Genomic DNA, 18870 nt, shown 5'->3' on the forward strand with positions numbered 1-18870 from the left:
CCTCAGCACTGGACGAGTTTCCCCGGCCCAGAGCGTTCCGCACTGCGGTGCCTTGGCACTTCTCTGCAGGAGGGGCTGCCCCAGCCCTGGGGACAGGACAATCGCTCCCTTGTTTACAGGACTTGCTACAAACAGCTGGTAGGAAAGATGCTTTTTTTGGTCACATTTCACCCACCAAACCACTCCCAGCCAGCCCCTCCTGCCACAGGACCTGTGGGGCTGCTCTGACCGACACCAGGTGATGTGTTCCATAAGGGAACATGGGACGCTGCCTTCCTCTGGCCAGGACAGGCCAGCCCCACCTCCCACCCCTCCAGCACCCCCACAGCTGACTCTTGGCTAGGCAAAGATTCCAATGACCAGCAACACTGTCTGAAAAAACAAAACACTTTAATTAGACAACTGCAAGCACCTCAAACAACTGGTTATTGTTACAGCATGGGCTATCTTCTCACAATCTAGTTATTGCAAAGGCATGTGAATAAATTTTATATGGACAAAGTCAAGAAAAAAGTGGCACTGTAGTTACATGAAGATCAGGAGTAAGCTTACATTCATCCCACTGACTTCTAAAAGAGGCCCAAACACACCTCCGTACTGTACATTCTAAAATCTGTATTGCCTATAAGCTTCAGCCTATGCAGCTTTTTTTCCTAGGAAACACATAATTGTTGCGTGCAACTTACAATGGCCAGTCGTATGTCTACGGATGGGAAAGAATAAAGCTAGTGCAATTTGTTTTAGAAACATGTAAAGCTATGAATGGAATGAGCATGATCTTGCTTCTTGGATTATTTTACCCACTGCACTGTAAATATCTGCAGCTATATCCTTCCTTAACTGATGCCAAGCACACACTTTTATTATAAAAGATCAGTAATTCTACACAGAGAGTGGTTCTCATGCTCTACTTTTAATTTTTTTTCTTTTTCTTAAGGTATAGTACAACTTACAGTGCTTATAAAAAGGCAACACCATATGGTACCATGTCTTCACTATCACATTGTAAGGGAAATTGCTATTTTTCTTTTCTTAAAAGCACTTAAAATAGGCAAAAGTTCTAAAAGGGAGTACTAAATGATAATGCATACTTTATTAGAAAGAAGTCTAGCCTTCCTTTTAAAGTGCCGTTTGGGGAATGAAATCCTGTAAACCAGAGCCACTTTGTTTAAAACCCAATGAACAGGAACTGCTACAGAATAGAAAGTTTACACAATTCCTTAAAGCAGTTTAAAGTCCACTACATGCAACTGGTTTGCTATAAAGCTCTCTAAAACTTAGTTGCTTTACTCTGAAATTGAGTCCCCAGTCCCATATTTAAATGGAAATAAACATTTACAGGGTGCATTTACATACACTATAATACAAGAATGACATCCCTTTGCCAGAAGATAAAATTGTACAGTTCCTTGCCGTAACTCAGTTCTGACTTGATAAATTTCTTACACTCGTAAATTATATAATATGCATCAGCTAAAATATTTTTTTTTTCATAAATAGTTACAAAACTTGCCAAAACACATGGGGGGGAAGTTTCTTTTGTTCAAAAATCTGACATCTGAATGTCACACAACACAAGAAACATTGCTTAAAGACACGTTAAGTGTTTTCTGAAGAAAGTGGGTGAGTAAACTACTAGCTGAGGACAGAAAGACTACCCTTCCCCAAGAACACAGTGCACAAAAAGCAAAATGTCAAACAGTACCTCAAGCAAAATAAAGGTCTGAGGATTGAAGCCAGCTCACGTGTGATCCTGCTAAATAAAGATTTTGTGACAGTCACCATTTAGGTCCAACGCATTGGGAAAGTGGTTGCTGGCTTTTTTTTTTTATTATTATTATTTTTTTATTTTAAGAGCTGGAAGATTCTGCTAAGAATTCAGCCACGGATGCCTAAGGCATTCTCCAGCTGAAGCACGTTTCTCTGGGACCATTTCTAGCATGGGGATCAGGAAATCTGTAAACTGTGCAGCATCTTCATGAGGCCAACCATACTTCTCCACAAGCACATCAAAAAGACTCCAAGGTTTCAACTTGGTAATGTGTCGGAGTTCTCCTGCAAACAGAAATATTAATGGCATTAGAAAAACACCTTGTTATTCATGTCAACAGCTACACCCTGTTTTGTTTTTCTCCCACTCTGCATTCACAGCACCTTGACCAGGCTGGAATCACTGTTTAGGAAGGGCAGCGCACACCAAGCTTGCTCGAGGTCCTCAAAGGAGATGAGTATGTTCGATGTCAAAGCCAAAAACTGTTCCTACAGCCATCAGTACGTTACACCTGGACTCCACTGATGCTTCCTGCTGTCTTCACAATGTCTCCCATGCACACAGGCACTCAATCACACTCATGCTCACACCATGGCCAAACCACACTGCAGGCCTCTCCTTCTTAATCAAGGAACCCGGATTTCACAGAATCTGCTCAAACCCCAAGATGGAGTCTCAGAAACACAGGTCCTTGCCTCACCATGTGCCATTTGCCAGCAATGTAGCAAAGCACTTTCATTCCTAACCCAACCAAGCAGAGGTTTGGTGCTCCATGGATTGTGCTCCATCTCGCAGGCAAACACCCCCAGGAAGCCAGGTCTGAGTCTTTCCCAAGAGGGAGGCAGCTGCTGCAGCCCAGGTCTCTTTAACCAACAACCCACAAAAATGGTGGCAGCAGCTGCAGGACTGGAGTTCCCCCCAAGAGGGGTGACTTCTGCCAGCCTGGCAATGTGTCCCAGACCAAAAGGAAGGAGGTGAGAACCGTTCTCACATTCAAACCAGAACACTATCCAGGTCTGTCCATGGGTCATCCAGCATGATGAGGAAGACTTCAATTTCCTACTCCCCCACTGTGTAGGAATGAGGCCCAAAGCCATGAGTTGTGCCATCAGGTACGTGGTGAAGGGATTACTGTGGGCACCAGAGGGACGAGCAGCTGTCAGGCCAAATGACCCTCACTGCTGCCATCAGGAGGGAGTGATACTGAGGTGTCACCTTGTACCACACAGCCTTTGCAACCCAGACTCTCAATGTCCCTCATTCACATGTGGAGTGGCTGTCCCCTCACCATTCCTGACAGCAGCAACAGGGAATTTCACTACAATCGCACCTCTGCTTCTCCCAGAAGCATAAATCTGACATGGGACATCCTCCTTGGAGAGGATGAGAACAGGACCCCACCCTGCAGACAACTCACCAGGCTTGCTCCACTCTCCTCCCCAAAGCAGGGACATCTCTTTGATAACATCTGCCTTCTGTGTCAGACCACAGCCAGGAACACCTGTATGTAGTGCACTTACACTCTGTAGATCCAGTGCATTTATCACCAACAATCTAATCAATCTATGGCCTCTTGCTTCAACACAATACACTAGCCATGAATCTGTGTATGTGACAGTTCTTACTGAATGTGACCACACTTAAAGAGTGCCTGATCTGTTCCAATCAGTAATTCAGCCCTGCCACACCCAGCCCCCTCCGATCTCTGGGGACCAGCCGAAACACAAGGGCAGTTTTTTCTGCCAAATTTCTATACTCCTAATGCAACCCATCTTGAGCATATGTATAAGCCAGACAGTCTCCACTGCACACTGCAAAAGCACTTGAGAGACCCCTGTGGTGTTTCTGTGCTGAGCAGAATGATGGGGTCTCACCCAATACTAGAGGCTGAACAGGCTTCACAAGCTCACTTCCCCAGCTGGGATGGGGGCATCCAGGACACACTGCTTGTAAGCCAAGTGGTTTGTCAGTGTGGTGCTTGCCCCTGGCTGTAACCCACTGCCCATTAAATGTCATCTGACATCAGCTCACAGGCCAGAGTTTCTGCACATCCCTGTGGCTACAGAAGTAACTCCTGTCCATCCGACTGCCCCAGGGGTGAACATCTCAATGCACTGGATTAGAAGCCCCAAAGGCTCAGCAGGCTCTGCTTCTGCTGCCTCAGCCCTCAGCAGTAGGTCCTGGCAGAGTGCAGTGCTTGAAAAAGCAGCTCTCCAGCTCTGTCACGAAGTCCCCACAAGAGCAAGGGTGCAAACAATCGTCACTCACAAGCTGCAGAAGAGGGAACAGAACTCGAGCTGTGCTGCCCACAGCGAGGATCGCCAGCAGAGGCCACCTCCTGGTTTGTGTGCAAACATGTCCCAGCAGTACCCACAGACACAGAAAGGCTCTGCTTTGGGCACACAGCTGCCCCACGTAACAAAAAGGACAGCACACCTTGGATCAGAATATTCATTTCCAGTTCATTTCCAGTCCTTTAAATCTTTGTGCCTCCCTGAAGTTTAACTGCTGAAAATCTTACCTTTTGGAAGGTTTCCAAAAGAATATATTGGTGACTGCTTACAAGAACAGGTAGTAAATTATGTAACAGGAATGCATTATCTCAAATTACTGCCAAAAAGTGATAGAAAAGTGACTTGTTACTGACTGCAAGCAAAAAATTACTAGCAAAAAAATAATGCCCATGGTTTGTCCAGCTCCCAGCATTCATTGCAAGGGCTGCTGTAATCATGTATAACCAAATAAGGCTTAGCTCTGAGGGAGGGTGGGTGTGTGTTCCCATCCAGCACCGTCTTCATCTTTGCACTCACGTTTTGTCATTTCCAGCATCTTTCCTCCCTCAGATCTGATAAGGGAAGATTGCACAATGAGGCTCCTGGGGCCAGCACTGTGGAAGGAGAGTCCTTGCTGTATGATTATTCCTCGTTTGGTGAATGCCCATGCTAAGGCCAGCACAATACTCAGCAGTTTTTCTGCTACAGAACAAACTATTTTAGCACTATGGCTGAAGTTTTCCACAAGAAATTCTGTGAAGATTGTAAAAAGCACTTAAGAATATAGGATACAGTAAAAAGTATCTGTGTGGGGGCCATTCTTAATGCTTCAGTTTTCAGTAAAGATCATGATGCTAACTACGGAAACAAAATACGGTAAATAAAAGACAATTAACACTGCTCAAGTGGACAAAAAGTCCAATTTTCATGTAGGTCCTTTCCATCTAAAGCATGAGAACAGCACAGTAAATGGAGGTGTCTGCCAACACATATTTTCACCTAGTTCAAGATGTTTGTACCATGTAGCTGGAAGAGAACAAGCCTGTACCTATATTTAAGGGAGAAATTTAAAAAGCACAAGCCACGGCAGTCTGACACCATCTGTATTCAGGGCATTAGCATGAATTTTCAAAGAAGTGCTAAAAATGTAATACTGAGAACTTCCTCAGAGAAGCTCTTTATTTAGATTTTTGATAGTGAAGCACACAAGAGATAATCTGCAGAGGACAACAGAGTTGTCAGAGCTGTAAAACTCCTGTTGCCAAAGCAGAGGCAGCAATGATCCCTCTGAAAAATGTTTAAGCCAGAAATGAAGGACCAGGGGGAAAAAATGCTATTTAAAGCTGTCTCTGCTGACCGTAATACAAAAAAAAAACCCAGAGCTAGTCCATACAATTTGTCAAAGACAAATTTAAGACGTGTCACCAGGCAAGAGGAGAATGGATTATTGAAGAGTAAGACATGGATGATGTGAAGAACTGGGGAAGCAGCAATGGGATATAATATGCTACTGCTACAGATCTATGACATGATCCCAAGAACTAATTCAAGGACTGTGGTGCAGTGGGTGGAAGCAAGGAGCGTGGAGGGAGCCCTCCCTCCCTCCCAGGACATCACAATGAGTGCTTCTCACTGTTCAGCTCCCAAGGGGCAAAGCCAGCACCTGGCCAGCAACTTGCACAGGTTTAGCTCACAAGGAAACAGGACTAGCAAATACCAGAAGAAAAACAGAAGGGACCATGGTCTAGGAATAATAAAAGGATTTTATGTTTTAATGCCAAAACATAATTTTTACAGTCAATACTTCCATGAAGACATTAAAGAAAAGGACTCCTGGGAGTTATTACTGGGCTCAATCAAGATAAGACCCTATAAAAATATGTGAGCATTTGTTACAGTATAAGAAGTAACTTACAAATGCTTTTCCTCTTTTAAATGCATCCTCCTATTTCAATGTCTACAACTGTTTCAGGCAATTACTGAGAAACACCTTGATCCTCTAAACTCTTGAAGTTACTGGCATCTTCCTTTTTGTGCCTGGGACTTCAGCAGCACAACTCAAATGTTTAAAGCATCTCCCCGAGCTCAAACTTGCTCATGAACAGGAGCAAAACTCAAACTGATTTTCACCCAAGACTGATGTTTTTGAAACAGGAGCTCAGCAGCAAGATTTCTAAGCCCACCCTTAGACCACAGTGAGAAATTCTCCCAAGAGCCTCAGGCCTGTACCACGAGGCTTCTGATCTCCAGTGCTCAAGCCACAAGCAGATGAGTAGAAAATGCAGCACTTTGCTGGCCAACTCTGAAGCCTACATCTCATACCCTGCCAGCCCACCACACACAAATCCCAGCTGGGGACACCAGAGGCTGGCAGTACCGGGGTGGCCAGGAAAAAGGAAAAGGGTGCCTGATACAAAGAAAAGATGCTCAAGTAAGCAGGACACTTGGCACCTCCAGTTTAGCTCCACAAAATGTTTCAGCTTCCTCAACCTGCAACAGCAGAATGACTGGTATGATCTGAAAAAGCAGCTTGGCTGCTTTGTCTGGCACTTGAGATTCTCCGGTTTAAGCAGAAATAAGTGGGATCCAAGTCTACTTAATCTTCTACAGCAAACTTGCACTTACATGTTGCGTGGTTGGTGAACCAAGCCTTTAATCCTACCTTAAATCCCATCCTGAGGATGGAAGAGGCACCCCCAGTGCCTCTGAGGAATGTCACTGAGGTTCAGGCCCTAGAGGACAACAGTGACACTCTGCAGTTGAAGATGCTCATGGAAGCACCAGAGACTCTCCTCATCATTGAATTTTACAAACTGCCCCTCCTGTGCACTGCCAACACTGCAGTTACTCAGTAACTGCTAGGTCATTTTACAGTTCTATCACAGCATCAGAAAATGCCAACCTGTCTGCTGTGAGGTGAAAACTAGAAATGTGAGATTCACTCCAGCAGCTGCAATCCGTGTCTGGAGGTGCTGCAGGGTAACTCATGCCCAGCCCTCTTACTGCTTTATACATTTCCAGACCTCTGGGCCTCGAGTTTGTACATCTCAGGTACCAGGAGACTGTCTGAAGCCTTCTGATACAGCCCTCTCTCTGCCTGCTGAGGCAGCCAGCTCCTGAAGCCCACTGCCTGCTCTGCAGGGAAGCACTTGTTTCAAAGCCACCCTCTGCAAATTTCACTGCCTTTCCCCCAGCTCTTACACAGTGAGTGCTGGCAAACAGCAGCTCTGTCTACAGCTTATCCACTGACTTCCTGATGACCTAAACCTTACTCCACTCTCAAACGCCCCAGGCATTTCAGCCTCCCCCAGAGGGCAGCTGCTGCCTCCCAGATCATCATTGCTGCCCTCCTGGGCACTGCCATGCCATCAACAGCCTCCTCAAGGACACCAGGCACAGGGAGTCCCTGCTGCAGCAGCAATGTCCAGCACAGAGCAGGATGGGAGGCATGGGAGGCAATCCCCAGCTCTGGCCAGCAGCAAAGTGCCCGACAGCCCTGGATGCTCCCCCACCATGTCAGGATGCTCCTGACAGACCCTGTCCCTCCATACAGCACAGCCTGTCTCACAGGCCGAGGGATGGAACACACCTGAGGCATCATCAATTCCCCCACAAGTGCAAACCCTGCCTAAGAGAGCAGCCTGGGCCAAGCTCCATTGCTTGGCACACACCCACCTGCTCTCTCTGCCTGCTCCCTGGGTGTGACAGCAGCCACACTCAGCTCAGAGCCCTCTGCCCAGCTATTCCCTTCCTGCCTCTGCCATTCCTTACCAGCAGCACCTGCTGGACCACTAGCCAGGATCCAAAGCTGCTGGCAGATGATTTTTCACCACGTTACAAGCCATGCATCGCTTGAGTCCTCACATCTACAGGAACATTAGACAACAGACTCATACAGACACTTTTAACATCCACACTTTGCTGAGTACATCCCCAAATGAATTTTAAATGAAATACTGAAATGAACACCGCAAACTGGGGCTTTTCCCAGAAAGCCAAGTTTACATCACAGTTCTTCTTTAGTAAGTGCTCTCCATTTAACCGGATCTATTTCTTCAGTACCCATAAATGAACATATTCTCCTTTTGGATAGTATTATGCTTTAAATTAGTGTTGCATAAATACCGTTACCTTTTTTGGTGAAAAACTCCTTGGAATATTTCCCCAACATAGCGTATTTTCGAGGGATTTTCCCCAGCAGTTCAATGATCAATGCTATGTGGTCTGCATTGGAGAACATTGCCAGCAAAACAGAAACATACAACAGTTTAATCAGTACATTGCATGCACACACTAACACTGGCCCGGTACAGACAGAAATAGATTGATCCTGGTAAAAAAACACACGTGCACACTGCTCGCTCAGTGGCTACTTTGGAAAGATGCTTACAGCAAAACTTCCTTCTCAAAACAATGTTTGAGTGTCAGCTGCCACAAGCAAGTCTTGCCATGTAATTGAAAATGTACCAATGGTTACTTTTCAGAACATTTGGGTAAAAAAAACTGACAGAGATTCCTGGGAATTTTGCTTTCCAAAATGAAAATTTTGTTGTGTGATTTCAGGAAATGCTCCTTGCTGGGACAGGATACAACCAGCAAGAGCAATTCCACTTCTGTCTGCATCACGGCACCTTTCAAAAAGAAGAGGTACTACCTCTGCGATTGAAGAATTCCCGAGAATATTTTCCAGATAGAGCAAAGTGCCTTGGGATATTGCCTAGCAGCTCTATGATGTGTGCTATGTGGTCTATGAGGGAGAGAAAAAAAGGATACGGGAGTGGAAGGGGCAGGGAAAGGATGGGATAAAAAAGAAGAGGAAAGAAACTGGAATTAGTAAAAAATCAGAAATAGTTTCAAATCAACAATGTTTGCAGCAAATCCATGCAGAGGTTTCCAGGATCAGCAGAGCTCTGGCATCATTAGTAGCATTTAGGAACAATGAATGATGCCCATATTACCACTGCAAAGAGCATTTACAAGCAAACAAGCATGAAAATGGACAGGTATACAGATGGAAGCAGGAGTTAACTCTGACTTCAAAAAAATAATTAGTAATTGCCTAATACAAATAAAATTACACAACGTAAACATTATTCCAGTGTCACTCTTTTAAAGAGAATAATAGAATAAAGTTCAAATTTGACATTTCTTTTCTAAACTAAAATGTTGTTATTTTCAATCAGGTTTCCACACATATGCAATCTTACAAGAAGGGCAGTTTAATTCCTTCAGGCAGTTGTTAAGTAGATGAATACCTGCAGAAGGCAGTTTTTGCCCACCCACTGCTAGTGGTGGAACTTAAAACTAAAAAGAAAAAGAATTATATTTATATTCTGAAAACAATGTATGAACAGTTCTACTCAAATATAAAATTTAAACCCCACTGTAAGCTCACTGGAAATTTAAAAGAAGGCGTATGAAAATACGAAGAAACTCTTACAATACCTCAAAAGAGTCATACCTTCATCCCTGGAATAGTCTTCACCGGAGTGTGGCTCAAACAAGTAATCTCCAGTCGCCAGCTCAAACGCCTACAACGTAACAGACACAGGCATGGGTACCAGAAGTAACACTTTTGATCGTAAGATGTCAGCACAGCATCACAACTCTCTCAGAAGCCAGAGGGAATTCACACTCAAAGCTCGAGGCCATGAGGAGCAGCCACTTACCTGGGGCCATCACCCCTGCAGGGCAGCAGCAGCAGCACCAGCCCGGGCTCCGCAGAGAGCCGTGCCCAGCCCCATTCCAGCCCCATTCCAGCCGTGTGAGGGGCTGGGGCTGCAGCGTGCCCCCCCAGGCAGGATGAAGGAAGGAAACCACACAGAGTGAGTGCAGCTGCTCCCTGCAGGCCCTGGGGAGCCCCGGCACTGAGCCAGCCCTGAACACGGCCTCACACTCTCGGGGCACTGTGGTGGCTGTGTCGAGGATTTCTGAACATGTCAGGTATTTCTAAGCATGTCATAAGAGCTACACATGTATCTGAAGGGTGTTTACCTGTCAGATTGCATGCTGGAGGCTGAACTAACAAGTCTGAATCACAAATAAAATCCATTTATGACTCTTAACTAATCACTTGAATTAGCTTTTTTGATGACTCTAAATCTGAAAGTTTTTTGAAATACTTCAATGATGGGAGCAAACAGCAAGATAGCTACTGATGAGGAATCCAGAACAGACACCGGGACATCAGATCCCCTCAGGGCAGGCAATGCTTCCATGGGATGCCAACCCCGTGTTAGGTGAGGGCAAAACTGACTTGCTCTTTATGGGTGTAACAAATGTGAAAAGCTGCAAAGCTCTGAAGCACCTACGAGAGCCCCTACTTGTTTCCAGACATGGATTCATCTGGTCTAATTTGTTAAACTATTCTCTTTCAGCTCTGGCTCACCAATTGCCCAAGCAGCCACAGGAATCTAATTCCTTCCAGGTGGTTTAAACATCAAACTATTTTCAACGTCCAAGACATGGGAAAACATCTGATCCAGAAAAGCATTCCAAAAATGAAGCAGAGCTTCCTAGCACAGAGCTTCCTAGCACAATTCTAAGATGGGATTCCACTCCATTAGAACATTTACTACAAAATACTTGTCTCCTGAAAATAGACACTTTTCTGTTCCAATTTATAATCTGGAGTTGTTAAATCACCTGTAAATTTAGCCTAGTTATGAGCACTTGGCTTCTTCAAGCTGTGAACTGCAGTGTCATCCAAGTGGGCTACAGCCAACATAACTCACTGCAATCACACATAGCAGCCAAGAAAACAAGAACACCCCTTGTTGACATTTCTGCTGATCCTATGAATAGGCCTTTAACTTCTGAAGTTACTATCAGTAATAAACAGTCATTCACTACTTTTCTTATTCCACTGTTAGCTCAGGAATGGGAAATGGCAGTTTTCATTTTACAGCTGAAAAAAAATCTGAAGGACTTCATAAAGTATCAGGTTTCTAAACTGAAATAAATGTTTAAAGCAGACACAAGTGATCTTTGGGAGAGATCTCTAAACACACCACAGAGAACACTGTTATTCTCCTGAAATGAGATAAAGAAAACCCAACTGTCCTCTCTGTATCTCATGGCAATGTATTTATGCATAGGAAGAGCTGGACCAGCTTTCCCAGGAGAGCACACACCAATGGGGCTGACTCCCCAGGACATTGAAAAACTCTCTGCTATTACATCCCTGGAGAAGAACAGAAATGTAGCTGCATTTAGCCACAAGAATAGACTACACAAGAATATAGTTTCTGTCCCAAAAATTAAGTATTAATAGCTCGATATGTCTGTGTAGGACTAAAAAGATTAAACTGTTTATAGAGAAGCACAAGAGGTAATACTGTTGTGATACTCTGAATTTCAGACCAGTTTGTGTATCACAAGAGCTGAAAATTCCCATAGATTTGGGATATTTTTTTTGCATACCACCCTCTCACTGAACAAAAACTACAGCTTTTGAAAATGATGATGATGCTTCTCTTTTCTTTTTTGTACAGCTCTGACTCCATGCCCAGAATGGGCTGGGGTGCAGCACTTTGCACACTTGAGTTTCTGACTCTCCCTAAAGGACTCTAAACAAAACCACCTCTGACCCAGATGCACACAAGGACAGCCCAGAGGCAGGTGCTGTGGTAAGTATTTGTAATGATGGTTCTTAGCATCCATGGAAGACAATGTCTCTCAGGTTCATCTGTGGCAACCTGGCAGTATGTTCCCAGCTATTTTCAGAACACACTGGCTACACAGTGCAAGATAAATGAAATTAATTTGTCCTTGTATAAAAAAGAATAAAACCCAGATGAAGTTTTTTATCATAAAGACTCAGCACTAGAGACACATTAATAAACAAATAGCTGTAAGAAGGACAATCACATCTCTGGACTGTAGCAGGGTTTTTCTGCTCTTTAAACCACTGCCAAAGGTGTGGTGCATGGAGAGCCTGTGCTGTTCCAGAGTGGTGCTGCCAAAGATCTCTGCTGCTGCACACTGAGAGCCACAGCTCTGGCTGTGGAACCACTGCTGCTCTGGACTTCTGGGCATTCTCAGCACTTACCCACACTTTACACCCACCTGTAGGCACATACAACCCCCAGACCTCAAAAGGGAGGCCCCTGACACTCTGGGATGACACAAGGAGACCAAGACCCCAAGGGCAGCACACTGACCACAGTCTGGTCTGCCCAGCTGTGACCAGTCTGGGGCCACCAGCGTTAGAGTGACCCTGTCAAAGTGGGGAACGGTCAGGGAGGACCTGAGGCTGAACAGGGGCTGAGCAGAGGATGCAGGAGGGGAGGCTGGCAGGGCTGGGTTTGCTCAGGTGGGAGAAGGGGAGAAGGGATTTAACTGCTGCACTCCACTGCCTGAAGGCAATAGTGGAGAAGAGCAAGATACACTCTCCCCAGTGAAAGGACAACACAGGCAGCAAGATGGGAAATTCCAATCAAACATGAGGGAGAAAAAATTATTTGGTGAGACTGCCCGAGTACTGGGACAGCTGCTCAGGAAGGCTGTGGAAATGCCATTCTTACAGGTACATCCTGAGGTACATACCCACAGCTGCACATGGCTCTGAGTGACCTCATCTACCCTTGACAACAACCCTTGTTCAAGAAGGAGGCAGATACCAGAGATCACGTTAAACCTAAATTTGTCATTAATTTTCCATTATGCTACAAATACAGACTAACCATATTTACGTACTTTCCCTTTGAAAGTAATAATTTCCAAAATCAAGCATCTTGACAGAAGTTCCAACTTTAAAATACCATGATTTTTTTACTTAATGTTGACATTTACCTCAAGATAAGTCCGCATTTCATTTATTATGTGGAGATAAAAAAACAGATATATCACACTCAACATATGGCACAGAAGACCAAGGCAACCATCCATCTTTACTAACTGTTCTGGCAATTTCTACTTACCACTTTCCTAAGTTTCTCACAGAAAACCAGTCTAGACTGCTTTTCTCCATCTGCAGATGGTGAACCTTTCACATAAATGGTTACACTGCTGTTTTATAGGCTCTGAAGAGGCTCTATTTCTTTCCTGCCACACGATTGTATGTGAACCTAGCACAGTGCAGAACTGGTGGCATGGCTACATAATGGACCCATATCTAAACACACAATTGGAAATAGCTACACTTTCACTGCGTGACAGCTGTGTACTCAGTCTGGTGATTGAAAAATGGATGCATGCCTAGGGAAAGCTCTGGGAGAGGACTGTAAGAACAATTCTCTTGGATTGCATCAGTCTCTCTAAATTGAAGCTCCAGCTGAAAAAGAACAACAAGCTATAGGCCAGAATTATTATTTTGACAGATGAGATGCAGCTCTTGGCCAGAGCTTCTCTGGCCCAGCTGAAATGAAGAGATGTGAATACAAAGACTGTAACTGCTTTAAAAACAGGCTTGTTTTTAAGAACACTGTTCCACAGGTCAGTGGGAGCACGGAAAGAAGATCAGAAAGCTTTCTGAGATACACACACCAGCTGACAGTTTCTTCTCCCATTGACATCTCCCTCTGAAGAGCCAGGCAATGGAAAGAGTATGAAAGGCATTTTGCAAGGTTAGTGCTTGGCAAAAAAGGTCAAATGTACAAAACAAGAGACTTGCATGGGATGCTTGGAAAGGAAACAGGATTGTTTTATTTGCTGCCCTCCGATCTTAGAATCATGCATACTGAGTGGTTATTTTGGAAAGTCAGCTCCTCTGGGAAATCATTTTCATTTGAGTGTTTCAGGTTGTCCACCCACCACCTTCAAAAAGGGCGTACAGCGAGTAATAACAGCATTCTGTACTGTATCTGCCTACTGAAAAATACGTGCATAGCAACTTCAGCTTTTTCTCCCCTCGAAACCACATTTCTGATTTTCAATCTTTCCTCAAAATACTGCTTCTGTGCAGACTGAGGCTTGTATCACACCTCTGGTATGTGCCACTCACACATACTGACATGATGATACTCATGATCCCATGGAGACATGATCATTTTTTCCCTGCTTACAACAGTGGAAGAGGAGTTAAGGACAGGTACTGCTCCACTCCACAGAGAGAACAGCATACAAATAAGCAAACTGGGGGCACAAGCCTGCACTACAAGCACTTACATGTAGGTTTAATTTTAACATCACTTACAATGTCCTGTTCATTCTCCATTCTGTTCCTCTGAGCTCTCTCACATGAACAGAAATGCCTGTGAATAAGCCCCACTGCTGTAAGCTTGCTTGCCTTGTAGTAAGTAGCATGTCCCTTGTTTTGAAAGCTCTTTGCCTGTCTCCTTTCCATCACACCTTGTAGTGTTTTCTTTCATCATCTGTATTCTCTTTGGGTAGATAAAACACCAAGTACAATTTTCACCTTCTCTGACTTCCTGCTGATCTATAGCTGTCATCTGTATGCTAGGTCTTATTACAAAGAGAGGATATTGCAGGAATCACAACTCTTCACAAAAGACACCTCAGAAAAGTGTTTAAAACTTTACAAGCCTTGTTCATGTCCTAGCCTCTGACACAGCCACATCCTCCCTACAGCTCAAACCAAAGGTAATGAACACAAGTCAGATGATGAGATTAATCACTTCAGGTGCTTTTCCTGTCTCCAATCCAAGGCGATTGGAACAAGAAAAAGCAGTGGAATCGTGGTGCTTACAGTCATTTCCAGAAGCAATACAAAAGGATGCTGTCTGCCAGTACTAACTCCCTTATCTTGCCAGGATTTCTTGGCAGCAGCAGTGGAGTACTGTGTTCCATGTTTTCTGGGATTTAGGAAATGATAAATCACTGAGAGTCTGTTCAGTTTCTGCTCTAAAGAAGGCAACACGCTCAATACTGTTAATGTGGAAATTCAAACTGATATAACTAAATCATCAAGTATGTTTTCAATCCTGTCAAAGGTACTGCTGCCTCCAAATCTATTCCCTTTTTTGGGTGAAAATAAGAGAAGCACCTCCCTGCTGGTAGAATTTAATTAGGGTTCAGTACAGGAAGGGAACATCTTCTAGAATTTAGTAAATGTGGAGAGATTCCCAGTGTCTAGCTCTCCAGGAGAACAGCTGAGTACTCCACTTAAACAGGCTACAATGTTAAAAGAAAAATAAAAGGGCACTGTACAATTTAACCAAAGTTATGCCTGTCCAGCAAATGACAGGACCATGTCCCAGAAGATTCATAAGGGGATATTCTGGAAGCTGCTGTGCACACAGGAACACAGATGCCTGCTTATCAGAGGTCTTGTTTAAAAACCTCATCTTCATCCTTATTATTAAAGATGATGTAAAATGGACAGGCAAATGGTATGATGGAAAAAGACATTCTACTGCTGCTGAGATAAAACACAATCTTCTATGCTTAACACACTTTATGCCATAAATACAAGCCAATACAAGAACCAGTAGCTGATCTACTCATGGTCAGTGCTACTCTCAGTGAGCAAAATTATTTCATTATCAAGCAAAAGGCAGTGAAAACCTTAGGCTCAAATGGAGACTTATAAAGCACAAAACCAAGTTAAGACCCCAGGTGAATCCTGGTACCAAGCATTCCAAGTCATCCTTCATACAATCCAGGACACAAAGATTTGTTTTATATACATGTAAATCTCTGACACAGAAACCCTACGGACACTAAGTTCCAAGAAAGGCCTTTTTTTGCCATTTTTTAAATAGAGATGTGAGCTACAGTATCTGACACAGCAGTGGCTACAAAATACATGAAGAAAATCTTCTACTTTGCAAGCTAAGCAGTGCTCATGTGTGCTTGGTGCTGTCACATTAGGTAAAGTATGGATGGATGGAAACTTGCCAAGGAAAAAGTAAAGGAAATACTGCTGGACCACTCCTTTTGCACAGTACTGCTTCCAAAAATGCCCTTAATGACTCAGGACTTGTACAAGCAAAGCTGACTCTGCTCTCCTTTAGGAGTCCTGGACATCAAGGCTAACAGGGTATCTAAGATGTATTTTGGCTGAAAATAAACACCACCTGCTCCAGCAGACAATCCTTTTGAAAACATAGTAAACATGGAACAGAGTGAATTAAATATGAAACAAGAGCAAGATAACCTAGAAGAGCATTTTCTGAACAATATCTAGGTACAACAAGGAAACCAAACTTGAGAAAGCAAGTGGGGCTGTAGGGGCATTAAAATACTTTGGCACTTCACAGTTCTTGACTGCCTTAGGGATTGGAGATGTTCACATCATAATTTCCGAAGACAGCCTAAATAAATTTGGGAGTCTGCAGTTCCACATCAGGAATGCTTTCCTGGCCATTAATCTCTATTACAAGTCCTCTGCAGAAAGAGGTATTAAGGCCTTCAAGGCAATCCCTACTTCAGAACTGTTTTCTATCTGATACAGGATCAGCATCACCAGTGCTCTGACCCATTTTCTCAGCCACACAGCAATGCAAACAGATTCTAGGGGTTTTCAAATGATGATTTTTTTTCTATGAGCTTGAGAGGCTGCTCTCTATTTTTTACACAACTATACCATGATGACAATTTTATTCAATAACTGTATGTAAGTGCTTTAAAGTTACAAAATTTCTACTGCATTTCCTAAGGGCAAAAGCTTTAAGACTGTGACAGAAGACAGAATTACAGCACTTCTGCCTCAAATGCTTTACTATCTGCAAGGCTTACATAACAAAAAGGCAGAAATACATTTTTCTCTTTAAAATACTGAAATTTCATATGTAATTGTGAATCTGAGTTAAGATACCTCCAGTGGCAGTGATGCTTTGGGCTTTTTTCTTTTCCTGAGTTTGAAGAAAGCAGTAACACTTATATAACACAGAGGAGAAGTTGTCATAGGCTGGGCAACCCCAAGCATTGCAAGAATATTATATTCCTTAGGTGTGATATTGCTACTTAGTACCCCACTATCTTTAAACACAGTTCTAGGTAGAACTCAGCCTGCTTCATGTGCCTTTAGCTGCAAGACTAAAAGACTGTGTAAGACTATAAAATTATCAGCAATAAATACAACTTAAAGATGAATGCAGAATGTCCAACAAAATAAAATTTTATGAAGTTCAACTGAGGTTTACAAAATACTAAGTAAAAAATCTCTATAATAATTTTGTAGTTAGTTAAGAGAAGAAAAACTTAAGGAATTAAATAAAAAAACTGTGAAATAGCTTATATGCTTTATTTTCAATGTAATAGAAAAATTCTCCATTTTGTCCCCAAACAGAAGAGCAAATTTGGAAATGGATGGGTTTTCTGTGTACTAAAAAAAAAACTAGTATTAAACTCCAGAGCAGACATACTTTAATTTCACTTATGGGTTAGCTACTTCCAACACATGGCCTGCTGAACTTATATCTGTAGGATTTTATGTTCCTTTCAATCCTCCTCCTCCTCTCCCTCCGAGCTGTGTAATTCTTCTCATCACCCACGCCTGCAAACTGTGTCTAGTATTTGAGTCTTCTCCTCACACACTTACTCTTATCAGACATGTATTTGTAAAATATAAAGATCTGATTAAGTTTTCACTTTTAAAATACGCAAAGATATTTCTAAATTTGTTTTTCTTTGGATATACATACTATCTTTAATTAGAAAATGCCTGCACTTTGCTCATCCTCAAAGAGATACTAGAGTGTTTCAGAAAGCTGCATGATTAAGTTTTCACTTTTTCTGTTCTCTAAAGACTCTTAAAAAGCTGTAATTTCAGTTGTGGTAAAACTAATTTTACAGAATGTTACCACACATTTTTAGGCCAATAAACTGAATTCCTTCTTGAAAGTTTAGAACCAAACTTAATCCAGTCCATGTTTTCACTGCACTCGGCACCAATTTAAACTACTTCACCGTTTTGCCACTTTACACAAGACAATGGAATGTAATCACAGCTAACAATAGCCCAGGTTCTAAGACTGGAATGAAACAAACAGTTGTACTTTGTCAGTTACATTTTGTCATTCAAAACAGACATATATTTTCTCTCTAAACTTACACGTTTGTGACTACAAGTTTAAAATACATCACATGAAAATTAGATGTGCTCTCCAAAATATTTCCTTTTGATTAAGAAGGCTTGAGAAATTGAAAGAAATGAAAGAAATCATCAGCAGCTGATACAGCATCATTTATGATAATGTATTTTTGTCAAAACATCAAAACCATCCCCATCAGGTTTCCTCACTAAATAACTATTTTAGGACCTTTACTCTTGTAAAATACACATTGCATTGCTCTTACCATACATGCTGTACTCCAGATATCAGCAGGTGTACTGTAACCTGCTCCTATTAAAACCTCTATGGATCTGTATTGTCTTGTCTGGATGTCTTCTGTGAAGTGTTTATGCTAAAATAGAAAGAACCACATTAATGGAAAAAAAGGACTATAAAAAGACCTGTTCTAAATACTGAACTGCTAAAATGATGTAGTTACACTTACCACCCAGCAGGCATTCCCCAGGTCAGCAATTTTAACTCTAATTTTATCTGCATTTCTTGGGTCCAGTGGATTCACCAGTAAGTCAGCAGCACGAGTTTTTGCTAACACAAGCAAAATGCAGAATTGTTAGTATGTTTAGCCTACTATTCATTAACTCTAAGCAGTTTTGCCTTGACACTTTGTTCAGCATTGTCATACACTGAAGACATAAAAATAATTTGCTGAATGTTACAAGAAACTAAAGCAACATAAATAGGATTTCTTAACCAGATTTCTAAATATCCTTACACGTTTCAAATTTTTCTAATTTTTTAGCTGCCAAATGACTATTACTACAATATCCAGAAGAGCTTCTAAGCAAAACCAGAGTATGTTTCCCAGTACCGATTCAGACAGAAAATGTGAAAACTCAGACTCCAAGAA

General features: G+C 42.7%; 1 protein-coding gene across 8 annotated transcripts in view; it reads right to left on the minus strand.

Annotated features, from left to right (window-relative positions):
- Positions 1-373: 373 nt before the first annotated feature.
- The window catches only part of SRPK2 (SRSF protein kinase 2), a 125351-nt gene continuing 106854 nt past the window's right edge, over positions 374-18870 (minus strand). For 4 of the 8 annotated variants that reach the window (XM_030263768.4, XM_041713762.2, XM_030263770.4 and 1 more), the window contains 6 exons: positions 18448-18548; positions 18247-18354; positions 9506-9575; positions 8699-8791; positions 8176-8268; positions 374-2055 (listed from right to left, as the gene is read on the minus strand). In XM_030263768.4, coding sequence (XP_030119628.3) covers positions 1871-2055; positions 8176-8268; positions 8699-8791; positions 9506-9575; positions 18247-18354; positions 18448-18548 — 650 coding nt within the window. In that variant the 3' untranslated portion in view covers positions 374-1870. The remainder of the gene's footprint in view (positions 2056-8175; positions 8269-8698; positions 8792-9505; positions 9576-18246; positions 18355-18447; positions 18549-18870) is intronic. The other 4 variants (XM_072919523.1, XM_030263773.4, XM_072919516.1 and 1 more) reach the window with 2 other exon arrangements.

This window comes from Taeniopygia guttata, chromosome 1A (genome assembly GCF_048771995.1).
Source record: "Taeniopygia guttata chromosome 1A, bTaeGut7.mat, whole genome shotgun sequence".
Taxonomy (NCBI): Eukaryota; Metazoa; Chordata; class Aves; order Passeriformes; family Estrildidae; genus Taeniopygia; species Taeniopygia guttata.